The sequence below is a fragment of the Melanotaenia boesemani genome, chromosome 9, assembly GCF_017639745.1.
Source record: "Melanotaenia boesemani isolate fMelBoe1 chromosome 9, fMelBoe1.pri, whole genome shotgun sequence".
Taxonomy (NCBI): Eukaryota; Metazoa; Chordata; class Actinopteri; order Atheriniformes; family Melanotaeniidae; genus Melanotaenia; species Melanotaenia boesemani.
Genome location: NC_055690.1, coordinates 16,490,336 through 16,507,658, shown reverse-complemented (window position 1 = coordinate 16,507,658; position 17,323 = coordinate 16,490,336). Strand labels below are relative to the sequence as shown.

Sequence of the window (17,323 nt, the reverse complement as noted above, 5' to 3'; positions counted from 1 at the left end):
TGCCTTGAATATAAGTAAAGAGAATAAAACCTGCGGTGGATTGACATTTCAGACTTCAACTTAATCAGCTGAACACAGGATTGGTTAAGATAACTGTCTGCACAGGCAAATAACCTGCACATATATTTACAAATGCAGTTTTGTAATTTAGGATAGCAAATGTCAGGCTTGTGCTGCAACCTCTATGGTCTTTCAGCAGCAGACTATCACTGTAAGCCTCCATGAGCCTTTGTAAGCTGCCTTTTTTGTAACAACACCGTAGGTGGGCAGTGTACGAAGGGATACAAAAAGAGATGTCAGTACAGTCACTGTAAAAATGCTAAATTTAAGAATACACGTTGGTTTTTGCATACATTTTATGCTGAATAAACATAATTTTATATCCTTGGTTATGTAATGGCCTAGATAAATTAATCTCTTTCACACACCTTAAGGGTAGGGACAGGAAAAAATCATAAAATGTTCATTCTTTTTATTTATAAAAATATAACATTTATTTGCTCAGTTGAGGTCAGTCTAGATTTTGCTGGGCCATCTCAGCACCTTGATTCTTTTCTCTTTCATAGATCTGCTGGTGTGTCAGGGATCATAGTCTGGTTGCATGGCCCAGTGTTTGTAAGGACCAGATTTTTCAGTTGTGTCTAGTAGTGTTGTCAAAAAAAAATCTCAGATACTAATCAATTCTAAAATTTAGTATCTAGTTAGATATTAATTAGCACGGGTATCAATACTTAAATGCCACTTTGGCGTCTGCTGGTTAACGGAAAAAAAAAAAAAGAAAAACAGCCGCTCCTTACCCATTTTCAACAGGCACTACAGCGGCCAGCCCCTGATCCTACAGCATCTCCCAGTAGGACCCATAGTTTACAGTGTTGCTAACATAGATATCTACTATAAAGGCTAGATGTCTCACCTACACTGCTGGCCAATGGAGTCAAACGTCCGCACTGGCGGCCATTTTGCCACAGTCACCTCTCTCACTCATAGCATTGTTTCATCTGTGCATGAAATTTATAGATAACCATAACTTGCTCAATTTTATAGCGATTTTTTTTGGAGGGGGGGGTTGATTTGTTATAAATGCCAGAGATGTAGCTATGACAATGCATACTTATGAATAATACTTATGAATAATGATAATGAATAATTATAGCCAAAGATTCTTGAGCTGAGCTCTAACCACGGAGCCCTGTTTCATCCAGAAGCGCTCACTGAGCTGCAGGAAGAGCATTTTTTTAAATGTTTTTAAATAATTTATTTTTTAAGTCGATAATCTTAACTAGTTTGTGCTATTGTTTAATTGATGTCATCTCTAGTATTTTGAAGAAAAGGACACTTACTAGTGTTTGGAGTTTTTAGTTTTGTAATTTTTGCACCACAGTAAGCAAAGAGTGAGAAAACTGTTCAAGACTGTATGAAGACAATCTCTGCAAAAACAAATAGAGCTTTAAAATAATGCATTTGTTTACATTGTTAATGTATTTTCATATACAGGTAAAACTCAAAACATTACAATATCGTGTAAAACCCAATTTGTATCAGTAATTCATCTTAAATGGTAAACTAATATAGAGTCTTTATGTTCAAAGTGAGATATTTCAAACATTTATTTGTTTTAATTTTGATGATTATGGCTTACAGCTTACAAAAACGCAAAAATCAAAATCTGTGATATGTTCAGAGAATATAAACCTAGCAGAGTCCAGACTAAACATGGAGAAGCAGCATTTAGCTGTTATGCTGCAAACAAGTGGAACAAACTGCCAGTGGAGATTAAATTTTCACCAAATGAAGACATTTTTAAATCCAGGTTAAAAACATTTCTTTCATCATGCGCCTATACATGAAATCTGTATGATAACTTTTAACTTATCTTGCTTTGATTCATTTTAATATAATTTCTGATTTTATTATGATTTTAATTTATGCTATTTGTTGCTGCCTTTTACTATTTTTAATGCTTTCTTTGGACTACCTGTAATGCTGTTAATGTTTTATCTAAAGCACTTTGAATTGTCTTGGACATAAAATTCCTGTACAAATAAACTTACCTATTCAACACCATTACTGGTTTTAAAAAAAAAAAAAGAGACCTGTTTTTTTCTCAGCTGCATTTAACCCCAAACAAATAAATGTATAAATAAGAATGACACAATTAATTCTATGAATTCTTTTTATTTATACCTTGAAAAGTCTAAGAGGTATCAATGAAGATAAAAAGAGAAATAAATATTTCCTGTAAGACATTTATTATTAAAGGCATCATTCTTATCAGCAGTAAAAATATACTATTTGAGCCTAATCACAGGAATTCTCTCCAGCACTTGAGATTAAGTGCTGGCAACAGCTGTAGGCTTTATTTTACTAGCTTTATCTTTAATGACTTATTATCTCTCAGTTCAAAGACTGCATCATGAACCTCTTGTGGGGTGACAACCTCATCATCATTGTCTGTATTACAGAATGAAAATAAAATGATTTTGCCACAGCAAAAATTTTATCTGAGCCACTTATCACCGTAGTATTTGACAATAAAAATGTATTAGTATTGCTCAAAAACTTTGAAATTTTTCCAGAAAACATATCAGTTACTATTATTTTATCATATACTTTTGAGTTCATAAAACATCACTGCAGTCCCCTTTCTTTTACTAAGTAAAATGTAAGCATTTTTACATCCATCTTAATAATATCAATATTTCAAAATAAACTTGGATAACACTGATATTTAAATAAATGACGTGTATTATAAGAAAATTTATATTTACAAATTAATCAAACTTAAACTGGATCATTTATTGATGAATTACTTGAGGTAATTATTGTGTTATGTCTGCTTGTTAGCACAATGGCAGCTGTGTTTACCATGTTGTTATCTTGTCAAATAAACACACCTGACTCATTTATCCTCTGCTTTCTTTCAGTTCGTTTTAAGGTACTAAGCAACAATCACCTTCAAATCCGTGGTATAAAGAAGACAGACGAGGGCTTGTATACTTGTGAGGGTCGCCTCATGGCCCGCGGCGAGATTGATCTGCGTGTCATCAAGGTCGTTGTGAATGGTTAGCAACCCTCTCCTCCTCACACTGTTTCCCCTTCCTCTTTGTTCCTGAGTGCATGTTTTTGTTTGTGGCAGGTGTCCCACAATGCTTAAATGAGCTGTATCCTTAGAGGTGAGCAGGCTCAGCATCATTGTGGTAATGGTTTCCCAGAGCAACCGTGTATCAAAGATATTCCATGCTAATGAAGTCTGTTTCCTGCAATTTCTGAGCCTAGTCAATGAGTTTTAACTTCGAATTTCAACTCTAAAATTGTCCTTGTTTACACTATTCTTTGTTGGTAGGCATGTCTAGAGTTTGGACTGTTTCTGTTGGCTGTAGGTCTATAAGTATATGTTTTTCATTTTTTACTGATATATATATATATATATATATATATATATATATATATATAATGTGTATGTATGTTTATTATATACCTTTGTATATTTCAGTGCTCCCGACCATCAGAATATGGCAGTCAGAAGTAAATTCCACTGCAGATGTTGACCAGCCTGCCATGCTGACATGTGCTGTTGATGGCTATCCAGAACCTATGGTGACCTGGACAAGGTAAATCCCACTAACAAATGGAGCAGGGCTGGGAAATATGACCTAGAACTTTTCTTACAATAGTTTTTTTTTTGGTTTTTTTTTCCCCTACAACACTATGTTGAATTCAACATTATCATTTATAAAAAGACCTTAGTATAATAATTTGTTATCTGTTAAAAAGGAAAAATCTCAGTAAAATTAGTTTTAGCTAACTTTTTAATTTGAACAAGGGACAAGCACTCATAAGCTTTTAACAAAAACCAGTGGCTCCTTTACCATTATATGGGGGGGATAATCAGTCAAAAATGTTAAATATTTACTTCTGAAGTGAACTTAAAGATCTAAGACAGAGGAATGTTTCGATTCAAAGAGCCATGTCGTTACTGTACTGTGGCTTGGAACTTTAGTTCAACTTGCCAATTATTGTAAAGAGCTCCAAGTAGTTGTTGACACAGCATCAGTAGAGGTAAAAGCTGGCAGCAACAGACTAATGAGGCAGGGCTAATCAGAAATAATGAGCTGTGTGGGTTGTTCATGCACCAACAAAATATCAGTTAATATAATAAAAACAAGCAATGGTTTTTCTTCTATATCTTAATGTTAGTTATCAAGTGGCATGTTTCACAGTAGCATTGCCTCTTTCATACGAGATAATTATTAAAGCATGATATTCAGTCATGTCCATTACATTTCTGTGATGTGGGTTGCTTTCCATCATCCAGTTGGACTGCAAGAAAAGATTTCAGTTTACTTAAGATTAGTAATCTCAACCCCTGCAACCTTTTTTTTTTTATAATCAGTTGTAATCTGTGGCTTTAATAGTAAACTGTGTATTTATTTCTGTAATAGTGTAGAAGTGTAAATAAATTAAACTGTATTACTTAAACATGTGAAATAAAGTTTGAACAGAAACCAACTCCAAGGTTGACAATTAAAAACATGAAGGCTATAGCATATTTGTTCCAGTGGTTGTCAGAGATTAACATTGTGCTCACGCTCTAAAGTCTGAATAGCCCTTCCACAGCTTGAGAAAATAAAGGGGAGCATGGTTTGTTTATCAGCTGCTGTATATAGGTATTTATTGCAATAAATAAATGTAAACAGTATCAGAGAAATGTTCATCAAACAACACACTCACATTGTATTAGTTATGTGCACCAGTATTCATCAGTCAAACTGCAGGTCAAATGGCTGTACACAAGATACTCTTGTTTATTAGAGTTATTCTACTGGCTGATTTATTCATTGCAATAAGACACTTAATCACAGGGTATCAAAGGTAAACGGTGAAACCTGAAGAGCAGCATGTCAACAATAGCTGCATTATCTGTGTATCTGAATACAGCCATTGATAGCCTCCTGCTTTGTCCAACTGTTCCTATTCATCTAGTTTCCAAGACCACAGTTAACGCTGCACACAAGTTCTATCCAGGGTCATAAAGTTCAGACAGCCACCGCTGGCCTTGGTTTTCATAATTTTGCTGCCTGTAGTTTCACTTTTATAATGGTACATCTGGACAGCACCAGCTGCTTGTTGAAACTCCTAACACAAAACAAGTTATCACAGACAGATCAGAGGGCAGAAAACATTTTCCTCCTTTACAAAGCTAGCCGAGATGACAGACAAGTTGCACTCCACCATGACAAAATGAAAATAAATGACTTTTGATTAAAACGGATTGAAAACTTCAAATGTTCACAGGCACGCAGGAGAAATCCTACTGGTTAAGACCAAACTTTTTTTGCTCTGAGATTTTCCGCTTTTCACACCCTCTCTTGTCATCAGTACATTTCTACTTCACCTTTTGACCTTTGTTACTTTGTGTCTAAGGCATCAAGAAACTACTGCACATTTTCTAGAGTCTCAAGTGTCGTGATTTTGAAAGAAAAATGGGAAAAGTGGTGTTTTAAAATTGCCTGGATCAACCAATGTCATGTTGAACACTTGTGTTGTACGTTATCGTCAGGAATGGGATCGACCTCGAGGGGGGAGAGAAGTACAGTTTTAATGAAGATGGCTCAGAAATGACAATAATGGATGTTATCAAACTGGATGAAGGAGAGTACACCTGCACTGCCAAGAACAAGGCTGGGGAGACTGACCAGGAACTCAGTCTGAGAGTGTTTGGTAAGAGATTTGTTTTGTATACAGAACACTACTAATGGCTATAAAAATGTTCCAAGTGAGTGGGAAAGAGGTATATGAGCATGTATGTGGGGGACGAACAATAGTACGGTTCTGTTTGTTTTCAAAGGCAGACAAGAATAAGGTGTTGTTGTGGTGTGGGTTGTGATTGCTTTATGTGGAATGGAGCTTAAGGATTTAAAGAATTGGAGAAGTGGGATGAGCTAAGCTGAACTCTTGAGTTTTCTTTCTTTCCTTCTTTCTTTCTTTTACTTGTTATTGCCCAGTCTGTTCATTATTTCAAAGATTTTTCTAATTTCCACAAAGATTTGGTTTCCTTACATAATATAAAAATATGAAAAAGATGTCATTATGTCTCTTTTTAAACGTCTACTTTTAAATAGAAAAACTAAAGATGTGGATGTGCATTCTTAGTTTTTCTAATCTCAGATTAATTAGGAAAATTAGGTTTTTATAAAATTTCATATAGCAAGACTTAAAACACAACAAAGGTAATTCTCAAAGAAAGATGTAAGAATTTATTTATTATTTGTTAAGAAGATGTTATTGGTTAAGAAAGCCCTCCAGCTTAATTCATTCTGCATTTGATCCTTGACAACTGTATCTGAAATTGAGCTGGCAGCAAAATTAAATTTCAATTTTATTTGTGTATAGCAGTGGAGCATTATGTATTTAATCTTCCTGGCACTTTGCAAGACCTTAGAGTACTGTGGTAACAATACACAATCAGAAACTGTCAAAGAAGAGTTTTTGAAAGTAAGAATCTGATTTCAAGAGTAGGTTTTCTCTCTCCGAGCCTTTTGACAGAACTACATTAAAATTGGCAAACATAGCTTGAATGAATGCAGAATATATCTCAATGACTGTTGCAAAGTTGTGGTTTTCAGGATTGTACTAGTTTTCCATCCATCCATCCATTTTCTTTCTCCTATCCGGAGTCGGGTCGCGGGGGCAGCTGCCTAAGCAGGGAAACCCAGACTTCCCCTCTCCCCAGCCACATTCACCAGCTCATTCCCAGGCCAGCTGAGAGATGTAGTCCGTCCAGCGTGTCCTGGGTCTGCCCCGGGGCCTCTTTCCAGTGCCCGGAACACCTCACCAGGGAGGCGTCCAGGAGGCATCCTAACCAGATGCCCGAGCCACCTCATCTGGCTCCTCTCGATGTGGAGGAGAAGCGGCTCTACTCTGAGCCCCTCCCGGATCACCGAGCTTCTCACCCTATCTCTAAGGGAGAGCCCGGCCACCCTGCGGAGGAAACTCATTTTCGGCCGCTTGTATTCAAGATCTCGTTCTTTCGGTCATTACCCACAGCTCATGACCATAGGTGAGGGTAGGAACGTAGATCGACCGGTAAATCGAGAGCCTTGCCTTTTGGCTCAGCTCCCTCTTCACCACGACAGACCGATGCAGAGTCCGCATCACTGTGGACGCCGCACCGATCCGCCTGTCGATCTCCCGCTCCATCCTTTCCTCACTCGTGAACAAGACCCCGAGATATGTAAACTCCTCCACTTGGGGCAGGACCCCATCGCAGACCCGGAGAGAGCACTCCACCCTTTTCCGGCTGAGGACCATGGTCTCGGACTTGGAGGTGCTGATTCTCATCCCAGCCGCTTCACACTCGGCTGCAAATCGCTCCAGTGAGAGCTGAAGATCACGGCCGGATGAAGCCAACAGAACCACGTCATCCGCAAAGAGCAGAGACCCAATCCTGAGGCCACCAAACCGGATCCCCTCCACACCTCGGCTGCGGCTAGAAATTCTGTCCATAAAGGTTATGAACAGAATTGGTGACAGAGGGCAGCCTTGGCGGAGTCCAACCCGCACTGGAAACGATTCTGATTTACTGCCAGCAATGCGGACCAAAGACCCCAAAGAGGGTGTACAGCTGGTCCCCTGTTCCACGACCGGGATGAAAACCACACTGCTCCTCCTCAATCCGAGGTTCGACTATCCGACAGACCCTCCTCTCCAGCACCCCTGAATAGACCTTACCGGGGGGGCTGAGGAGTGTGATCCCCCTGTAGTTGGAGCACACCCTCCGGTCCCCCTTTTTGAAGAGGGGGACCACCACCCCAGTCTGCCAGTCCAGGGGGACTGTCCCCGATGTCCGCGTGATGCTGCAGAGGCGTGTCAACCAAGACAGCCCTACAGCATCCAGAGCCTTAAGGAACTCCGGGCGGACCTCATCCACTACCGGGGCCTTGCCACCCAGGAGATTCCATTGCAGTTTTCTTTAGCAAAATATTACATGTTCACCGTGGCAAGTAGGCTCTCATTTATTAGATTCTTTGTTTAATCTAAGCATTCATCCTTCATTAAGTGGAGTGAAAAAGAATGCCGAGAAATATTCAGCATTCCTCTGAACTTCAATTTGCTTCGCTCTTCTTGTGTCACCGTTGCGGCTTCCTGTTGTGCTTTTAGGGTAGTTCCCATGTATTATATCCTGATAGTTTCTAAAATATAAACAAAAAATGGAGCCCTCGTCTCCTTTGAGATAGGCTAAATAAATGATTACATTTATTAAATGTGGAGCCATACTAAGCTGTCAAACTTTAACCATAGCATGCACTGGAAAAGCTTAAACAGAGGTTTTTTGCTGCCATAAAAATGACTCTCACCTGTCAACAACTGATCCTCATCCTCCCTTTGAACTCATCCCAAATCCATGAAATTACTCTTTGTGCTTCTGCTGCCAAACCACCTGGGTATCATGTAGTGCCAGAGCAGCTGTGTTAATTCAGAATCTGTGCTTTACAGTTAAACCCAAGATCACATACATTGTAAACCAGACCACGTCAGAGATGGAGGATCAGGTAACTCTGACCTGTGAGGCATCAGGTGATCCAACTCCAACCATCAGCTGGAGCTATGGTGAGCGTGTCTTCACCGAGGGAGAACAGGTAAAATCAGAAAGACAGTATGGATAATTATGATGACTAAAAAGCTTAGCATCTAAGGCTCTAAATTCTGATCCTTGAGGATCGATGCCCTGCATGTGTTTTCACCTCCTAGAAAAGAACCAGACAAAAAATGAAAAAATGTCATTCCTTGTATATTTGCTTCTTTTATTATGCGTTTTCTGTGATGCATTGGTATGTGGAATTAGGCCACGTTGAGCAGTAATCACCAGGGAGGAGCACAAACCTGCAGGACACAGGTGTCTCAAGGAGAAGAATTGAATACCTTTAACCTATTTCAAGAGGCTTATTGATTCAGTGCAGGTGTGGGATTTATGCACTTTCATTGCAAAGTGCTTCTAATAAGGTTTATATACTGCTGATTATTTACCCTAAATTAGCAGTGACTTTGAGATGGCCCAGTGGATGTAATTTTCTCAGTCAAACTCATTCCGTAAAATAGAGTACACTCAGATGTGTCCTGACTTTCCCTGATGTAAAGAAAACCACCTCCAGAAACTCAATTCAAGGTTCCAAAATTAATATATAAATTAAGGCAATTAAATTGTTTTCTCTTATTGTGTATTTGCTTGAGAAAGCACTTGAATCATCAAGTGTTTGTTCAGCATTTCAATCACTATTGTCATTACTCTGTTCATGCCAGTGATTGAAAAGTTGTTTTATATTTAAGTGTTATAATTCAGAGAGTATTTTCCTGCCATCTTTCAAATTTCTTTTGTCATTGAGACCCAATGTTTTACCTTCCATTACATCCTGAATCTCCTGTATGTTCCCCTATGTAATATCTTCTACATTATTCTATGTGCAAACCATCAAAAACAACGAACACTTGATCAGTATTCTTAAACATCTGTTGCTCTGGTACTTCATAGTCTTGGAACAGTAGCAATGAAAAGGATAGTGCTCAAGAGAAATTCTTCAGTTCATAGAAAAATTCTAGAGCCAGTCCATTACATGCGCTACATTTTCTCCCTACAGGCACATCTAAACAGGATCTATCAGGTATGAAATCTGCGTGGCACAGAAATGCAATGGAATCATGTGTAAAGTATGCCTTTAGTTATGACAAAAAGCTCCCACTGAAATCAAATCATCCTTCTTTGTTGAAAATTTCCCAGCTGCTCCTTAAAAACCCCGGGGATTGATCTCATCAGGGTTCATGAAATTGATTTGACTGCTGCATGATCTCCAAATGTGGCCTGAAAACTTCACTGATCATGTGATAGATACTGCGTACAGCTTATCTCACAAGATCAGATGAAAATTTGGTTAATAACATAATAAAAGGGAAGCACCATTTCTGTGTCGCTGTTTGCCTGATCATTTCGAGCGCTCCATCACAGCATGAGGTTGCCTGGACTCGAGCCCAGCTCAATCTGTGTCATCTTCATATCTTTGTAGATTGTCTAACATTTATGTTGGTATAAAAATCGAGGGTACAAGTGCTCCACTTAAAATCTATCTTTTGAATATCTAACCTTTTCCTTTCAAAAAAAACAAATTAAATGTTGCTTAAAACATTCTGCTAAGAGGTGACCAGAGGTGGAGATGCGCTTTAATGCAATTTTTTCCCCCTTTGTGAACACTACTGAAATCCACGGAAACTGATATTAATTCAAGTAGACTGCAGCTGATGTTTTCAATGCAAATGGGACATTTCACAGCCACCTGTCCAAGTCTGTTTGATATTTAAAAAATAGACTTTGATTGGAGCCTCACTCTTAAGTGCAAAACACGCTACCACCATACAGCATGACGCACGTCACGACAAGACTGTTTTTTTTTTTTTCTTTGCAAGTCCACACACCCACGGTGGCTAAGCAACCTGGCGCACATGGACGCACCACTGAGTAACCATCTACACTTCAATCCTATTATCCAGTGTCAAGCTCCCATGAGAATCATGTGTGTAGAACACATCTCCCATCTGGTGTATCCTCAAGTTGTTCTGCTGCCAGGGCCAGATTGTTTTTTTTTTTTTTTTTTTTTTTTTTTTTTTGGGGGGGGGGGGGGTTGAAGCTGTCATAATGGAATAGAGTGAATAACACTCCACATCCCACCTTCAAGTCATAAAAGACATTGTCTGGGAACCCATATTCCTGATGTGATAATTGACTCGACAGATGTAGGGATGCTCAAACTCAAACAAGGTTCTTGTTATTGACAAAAAACAGAAACATAGACTTTACACTATGCATCAGCCATCAGTTTTGCATTATGCATTTATTTAGCTGCACCATGTCACATGACCCTTGTCACGTGACACCAAGCTGTGCAGCGGTGGCAGTGTGTTTTGTGCTATAGTGTACAGTATCCTCAGGGATCTGTGGTATCTCTTCACAGCTGTCTTCAAAGAAATGATTAGCAGCCTTACTGAAGATCGCTTTGATTTTCCTCTGCAGTTTTGATTACCTGCTATAGAAATAGTTTCTGTGACCTTCAATGAATGCACAAGGAAGTGGCTGCTAATTGTTTGGTCATCTCATTCTGTTTGTCTGATGTTTGTCCATCCTTCATGCTATCTGTAATCATCACAACAGCTGGATTTCATCTGAGATGAGTGTGACATTCATTTGGGGGGTGAACATGGTGAATTGACAGGAAACATGTTTTCATTAACATATTGAAGTGACGTTTTCATAATGGTCAGAAAACCAGCACAGATACGTACTGTGTTTTCAGATGTGTGATAATGATTCATAGACAGAAAAATTAAGTTGATCCGAGTGTGTCCACCTCCTTGGCTTGGGTAGATCGTTCCATTTTTATTGTTGAATAGTTCATCAAAATTATTACAATGTACAGAGATACTTCATGCAGAAACATGTAAACATGAAAGAGCAGTTCAGTTAACACTTATTTTGTATGACTGCGTCAGTGTACAGACAGACAAAGTTATACTTGCACCAAAACTGTTAATTGAGTCATCTACTTTTTTTTTTACTTCTTTCATGGCTCGATGCTCTTTAAAGTGTGAAAGAAAACGAACTTTGGGTGGGTGGGTCTTCAGAAACTAATTATCAGAAGGCATGTATTCGTGTTTGCTTCAATCAGAAAACGGCCTTGATGAACCCTGAAAAACACAACTGTGTAGGTTATTAAAGGTGCCCCGTGGAATACACAAAGAAGATTTCTGTTTACAGTGTAATGCCCACCAAAACACTTTGTGTCACTTTGATGTCTAACAAACGCGTTGATTGCACTTCCTTATAAAATATTTGCAAAGCATATTTTTTTAAAGAATAAATTATTTACTGTGCTATTTAGCAGCAGTCTTTGTTTTTCCTGCTTTTCTTGACATGCTGCATCACATGAATACCCCGAGGAAACCGAGACTGTTTATGTTAAAGCCGATGCATTCTGTGACAGCTAAGCTATTCATTGTTTGCTTGATGATACAGAAATCTTTGGCTTCTTTTGATTCTCTTTACCTTCTACATTGGTTTGGGATTATTTTAAAGGTTAATATAAAAAGGAAGTAATTCACTCTGAATAACCCGATACATAAATGCTGGCAAACAAAAGCATTGTCCCATAAGCACAAGTAAAGAGCAACACAGTGTGAGGATTACTGCATCATACAATAGAAAACCGGCTCTGTTCATGAAAGCGATGGGATAAAAGGAGCATGTACAAAAAAAAAAATAAACGGTTGTAGGCTTGTAGAAGTGTGTCTGCTTAGTGCTACATTTCAAACTGAAATTGGTGCTTATCTGGGAATAGTTTTGTTTTTGTTTATACAGCTATCAAAGTTAAGTGTTTATGCATTTATTTGAAAACTTTCATCAGCTAAGCATGTGGTGTTTGGTTCTTTCAGTTCTTTTATGGCTCCAAGTCGTTTTAGATAAGTGTATCCGTTTAATAACTGAAAATGTAAATGAAGTATTTATCCGTGCTTTGTACATTATCTACATAATGAATATTTTGCTTATTTGAATACATATTAAACATTCTCCTTGATGCAGAATTTTCAAGCTGTAATTATCAGGAAATATTCTGCTCTATACAGAGGGAAGATGTAGTCAAATAGGACTTATTCTCACCCTATATGTTGCTAGTTTATTGTTGGAAGTATTTTGTGTGTTTTTGCAACAACATCAAGTGTTTGGCCGTGATTCTGTTTTATTGTTGACTCTGTAAATAATTCAAATATATGTGAAAGACTTGAAAGGAAATTTGTGATTATTGTATTGGTAATGAGATGCTTAAAAGACATTTTTAATTAATGTCTAGAAGCAGTGGTGAAGGCAGGGGAAAGGGACGCAAGCTTTCAAGCATTGCATGCCAATGCAGAAAGAGCACTGCAAACATAAAGGGCTACTCATTTACAGCACGCCTGCTAGGTCAGTTGTGATGTGATGTAAGGCATGTCGTCATTGAAATGCTCCCCAGTTTTCTGTGCAGCAGAGCGCTTTCGAGACTCAGTGTTTAATGACACAGGACAATGACAACAGGCATAATCAGTCTGGAGACACCCAGAAAACACAACACCATCGGGCTTCTGTTTATAAATGTGTGTAGTGCGTCTCCTTTTTCTCTGCATTGGCCTCTTCATGCTGACATTACAGTTTATGTTGGCACAAAGAGCAAGGATTAATCTCCATGGAAGGGAATAACAATAGTCTGGAAAAAATGATAAGTCCCCAGGGTGCCGTCACCATATTGTTATGGCCTTTGCTTGAAGAAGTTATTGTGTTATGGTGTCTTTTGTTTTGCATGCTCGCATCTGCAGTTGTTCGTTGTCCTTTTGTCTCAAACAAACACCTGTCACAGATATGACAGCAATACTTGTCAGCTCACTTAAACTGCAGAGGCAGCGGGCGGACGAGGCGGTGATGTTCCACTCTGTTTGGTTGCTTATTTTAATTGGGATACTGCTCTTTCACAGCACTGTGATGGTATTCAGCCAGCTGCTGTATGCAATGATGTACATTGCACGGTGTGTTGTACTGTGCACTGTACTGTACATGAGCTCTGCATAAAACTCTCCCAAGTATTTTACTGTCTCCTTTTTTTTTCCTTTTCTCATTTTGCTTGTTTCAATAGTAAAAGGATGACTAATTTTCAGTGATTAAGGAGTAAATCCAGTTCAGTTCACACACACCATATTTCCTTTATAAATCCTTATCTATACAGATAATGACAATAACATAGGGGTGCTTATAGATGTGAATATTGATGGTTTGATTCACTGTTTTGCCCCACAACTACTCCAGTAGATTTCTTTCATTTACTTGACATTTTCTTGCTGTTGCACCTGATGAAATGGCTGTTTATCATTTTGCTTGTTACGCTTCAGTACTTTGGCTTTGTAGACATCACATCCCATCATCATGCTTAACATTTTCTCGTCAGTATCATGAAATCCACAGAGCATGCTGTCCAAAGAGAATCTTCCTGCCTTGTAGAGTTTTTCACTGTCGTGTGATTTAACTGGATGTAGCATGTTGTTTACATCAGTTCAACGTCTGTGTCGTCAGAGATTTTATTTGCCATGATGTAAAATAATTCTCTATTCAGCTGGATCTTCATTGTGTTGGATGGTATGAGACCAGCACGAAGATGTTAATAATCTCTCATTTTTACATCTGTAATTTTACTTCTTTAGTAATGTCTAATATAACATGTTTAAATGTTTAACTCATTTTGATCTCCAACAATACATTAAATATGTTTTTGGTATTTTAATCATAATAAATTGTATTAGTATTTGCCATAGCTTACTAGATATCCCAACATGAGAACTGAACCACATTGTGTCAATAAGATGTGATAGAAATGAATAGTTTGAAGCAAACTCTCTTAACTCCTGTCAGAAAGAGGTGCCATTGTATTGATTTTGCAGATTAGACATTTTACTCCATTTAAAATTTGGAATATTATTAAAGCAACTAAAAAAAAATAAAAAGATCAACCATTTCATTTCAGATTATAGTGCAAGTATTAACATAAAAAAAGCTCTGTAGACAAATATATCCTGGTAGAGTGTTGACGGTTACTTATTATAGATCTTTTGTAGCTTATTGAGAAGCACAACAGTGCGAAGTGGTGCTTAATGACTTGATTGACCAGGCTGCTAACTGGTGCTTCTTGCTCTAAAATAAGTTTTATCACAAATAAAGACAACAGTCATGGAGTAAAAAGGATTGCGTGTCAATAATTGCTACCCTGCTTCTTCAAAGTAACCAATAACCTTCTTATCTGTAAGAAAATTCACCATATCAGTAGACTTTCCTTGTTGTGTTGTGCAGTGCAGATATAGCACTGCTGAGGTCCCATCATACCGTACCCTTCAAATAAATTGTCTTCGTGTCACATAGAAGGCTTTGCATGAAAGGAAATCTGCAGCATAACTCCAATTGTAACTGAAGGCTTTAGCAAATTAATAAATTTAAGATCAGGTCATTTAGATGAACAGAAAAGAATAAACACCTAATACCTGCATGCACTTTGCAGCATCCAAGCTCTGAGTGGATGAAAATTGCTTTCTAAGAATTGCTTTGCCTTCTGTCTGTTGTCTCTCTGTCCTCTACAGGCATCATGGACTCGGCCTGAGCAACACAAGGTATTCTAAATGCATGGCTTTTTTTTCCTACACCCATCCATCATTCATGTCAGGAAAGTCTAATTCAATTCTGGATGGATGCAGATCTAAACTTTTGATCAAATAAGGGTTAGGAAGAGAATAAAGTCTGGAAATGATGCAGAAGAGAAACGGGTCAGTGGACATTTCTCTCTTTTGTATCATTCCTTCTGTTTAAACTGGACACATTTCAGGTTAATGTGTTTTTCCTCCAGGCATGCAACCTTTCATACTCAGACATAAGTCCTAGGTTGTCGGAATATCAGTTTTTCTCTGCACAATTATTGTGGCTCAAAGCATTCATAATCCTACCATATTGAGTTGTCAATAGAAATCCGCAAAAAATTATATTATTTACCATTGTGGGCTTTTTGCTTATTATTTTGTTTTCTTTTAGTAATTGAATTTTACTTAAAATAAGAGGAAAAGAGTTGTAAACATTGTTCAAAAACCCCAATTTGGAATCAGTTGTTTTATTGTTTTTTTTATCTGCTGAAGTCAGGTCTCAACATTATCTTAAGTATATTATCAATACAAGTATTATTATGGTTATGGTTTTATTCTAAGCAGTGTGTCAACCTTCAGAATGTGTTTTCTTGACATTTATTATATAATTGTCCTTCCACACATATTACACAGTCACCAGTCAAATTGTAATTATAGCTCCCAAATGTAAGTCTGACTTTAGCTTCAATAATGTTTCTGATTTCTTGGACAGTATTGTTCTGACATTTGCAAAAAGAGGGGACTGTTCCTGAAAGAAAATGTATAAAGAAACTGCTACCCACAAGAGCTTTTTTCCCAACCTAGTCACTATTGAATGTTCTTCACATGTGAAAATTGGTGAGAAATACTCTGCTGTATAGTGCTGAGTGAATAATGAGGCCTGAAGACAGTACTGATTCAGATTCTTGTAAAGTACATCACAGTCGTCCCATTTCCATTTTAAGTTAAAGATCAGATATTAGGGCTGCCTTTTTTGTTTATACTTTTGTTGAATTTGACAACAAACATGTATTTTTAGTCCCGTCTGTTTCCTCAAATAGTCAGGCTATTTTCAAGTTGCAGGTAGTACTGCACATCAGCAGAATTCTATGTTCTCTCATCTTTCTTTAATAGTTTTGAGATTTTTCTTAAGATCTGTTTTTCCAAAAATTACTACTTAATTATGTCAGCTGTCAATTTAATTAAATCATTAGCTAATGTACACACCTACAAAAAGTTTAGAGTTACCACAGATCAACTACAGAGTGAAAGAGCCTCATTAAGCCTCACATGCTGACGGTAATTACATGGTTTGAGTAAACTGTGATTTTTCACATGAGTACACCAGCATTTTGAGGTAGTGAATTGGAAATTTTCTGTTGTGTGAAAACCCAATGAATTATTTTCAATGTTTAAATTAGTGAACAGCTGATTTTTCTTAAAGGGACCAACTCCAAAAAACCCAAAGAGTGCACCCTGGTTATAAAAGCTTCTCTGAAACATGTTTCCATTACATGACATTTTGGCAGCATATTTGTAGCACATGTGATTTTTTTGTCATACTAGTTGTCATTAATGGACAAGGTACAGATCATTTTTATTTTTTGACATAATGATATGGTTTTAATCCTCACCTGCACTCTTTAGTTGGTCATCATGTGTCTCTCAGAAAGCATTTCCCATTATAAACCACACGAGAGGAGAGTTTGAGCATGATGGAACATGCTGACAATGTTAGTGTTAATTTAATAAGCCATGCAAAGGAAAGTACATTTGTATGCTAGGCCATTAAATATTTGATGAGACATGAGTTTAACATGTCCTTAATGTAGTGTCAATTTTATGCTTAGAGGTTTCCTCAGTGTGTCTTTCCATTTTGTGCAGCAGGACAGTCTGTTGGAGATTCCTGCTGTTTGGTTTTATCCATGGGGTGCAGATCTTGCTTATTTTCTTTGCTCATTTATGTTATAGCAACAGACAGTTAAAATATTACACCAGTTTGAAACAAATAAAGCAAATAATGACCCTTTTGTTTCATTGTGTAGTAATTTTGAAAATTTGTTGGTAAAAACATGTGTATATATACAATAAATTTGAG

The 17,323-nt window shown here is 37.6% G+C and overlaps 1 protein-coding gene across 10 annotated transcripts in view; it reads left to right on the top strand.

Moving 5' to 3' along the window:
* Positions 1-17,323, top strand: part of ncam1b (neural cell adhesion molecule 1b) — an 81,494-nt gene that overhangs the window by 41,578 nt on the left and 22,593 nt on the right. For 5 of the 10 annotated variants that reach the window (XM_041994603.1, XM_041994604.1, XM_041994612.1 and 2 more), the window contains exons 5-10: positions 2,925-3,062; positions 3,494-3,611; positions 5,561-5,721; positions 8,497-8,639; positions 9,636-9,659; positions 15,193-15,222. In XM_041994603.1, coding sequence (XP_041850537.1) covers positions 2,925-3,062; positions 3,494-3,611; positions 5,561-5,721; positions 8,497-8,639; positions 9,636-9,659; positions 15,193-15,222 — 614 coding nt within the window. The remainder of the gene's footprint in view (positions 1-2,924; positions 3,063-3,493; positions 3,612-5,560; positions 5,722-8,496; positions 8,640-9,635; positions 9,660-15,192; positions 15,223-17,323) is intronic. The other 5 variants (XM_041994607.1, XM_041994609.1, XM_041994613.1 and 2 more) reach the window with 2 other exon arrangements.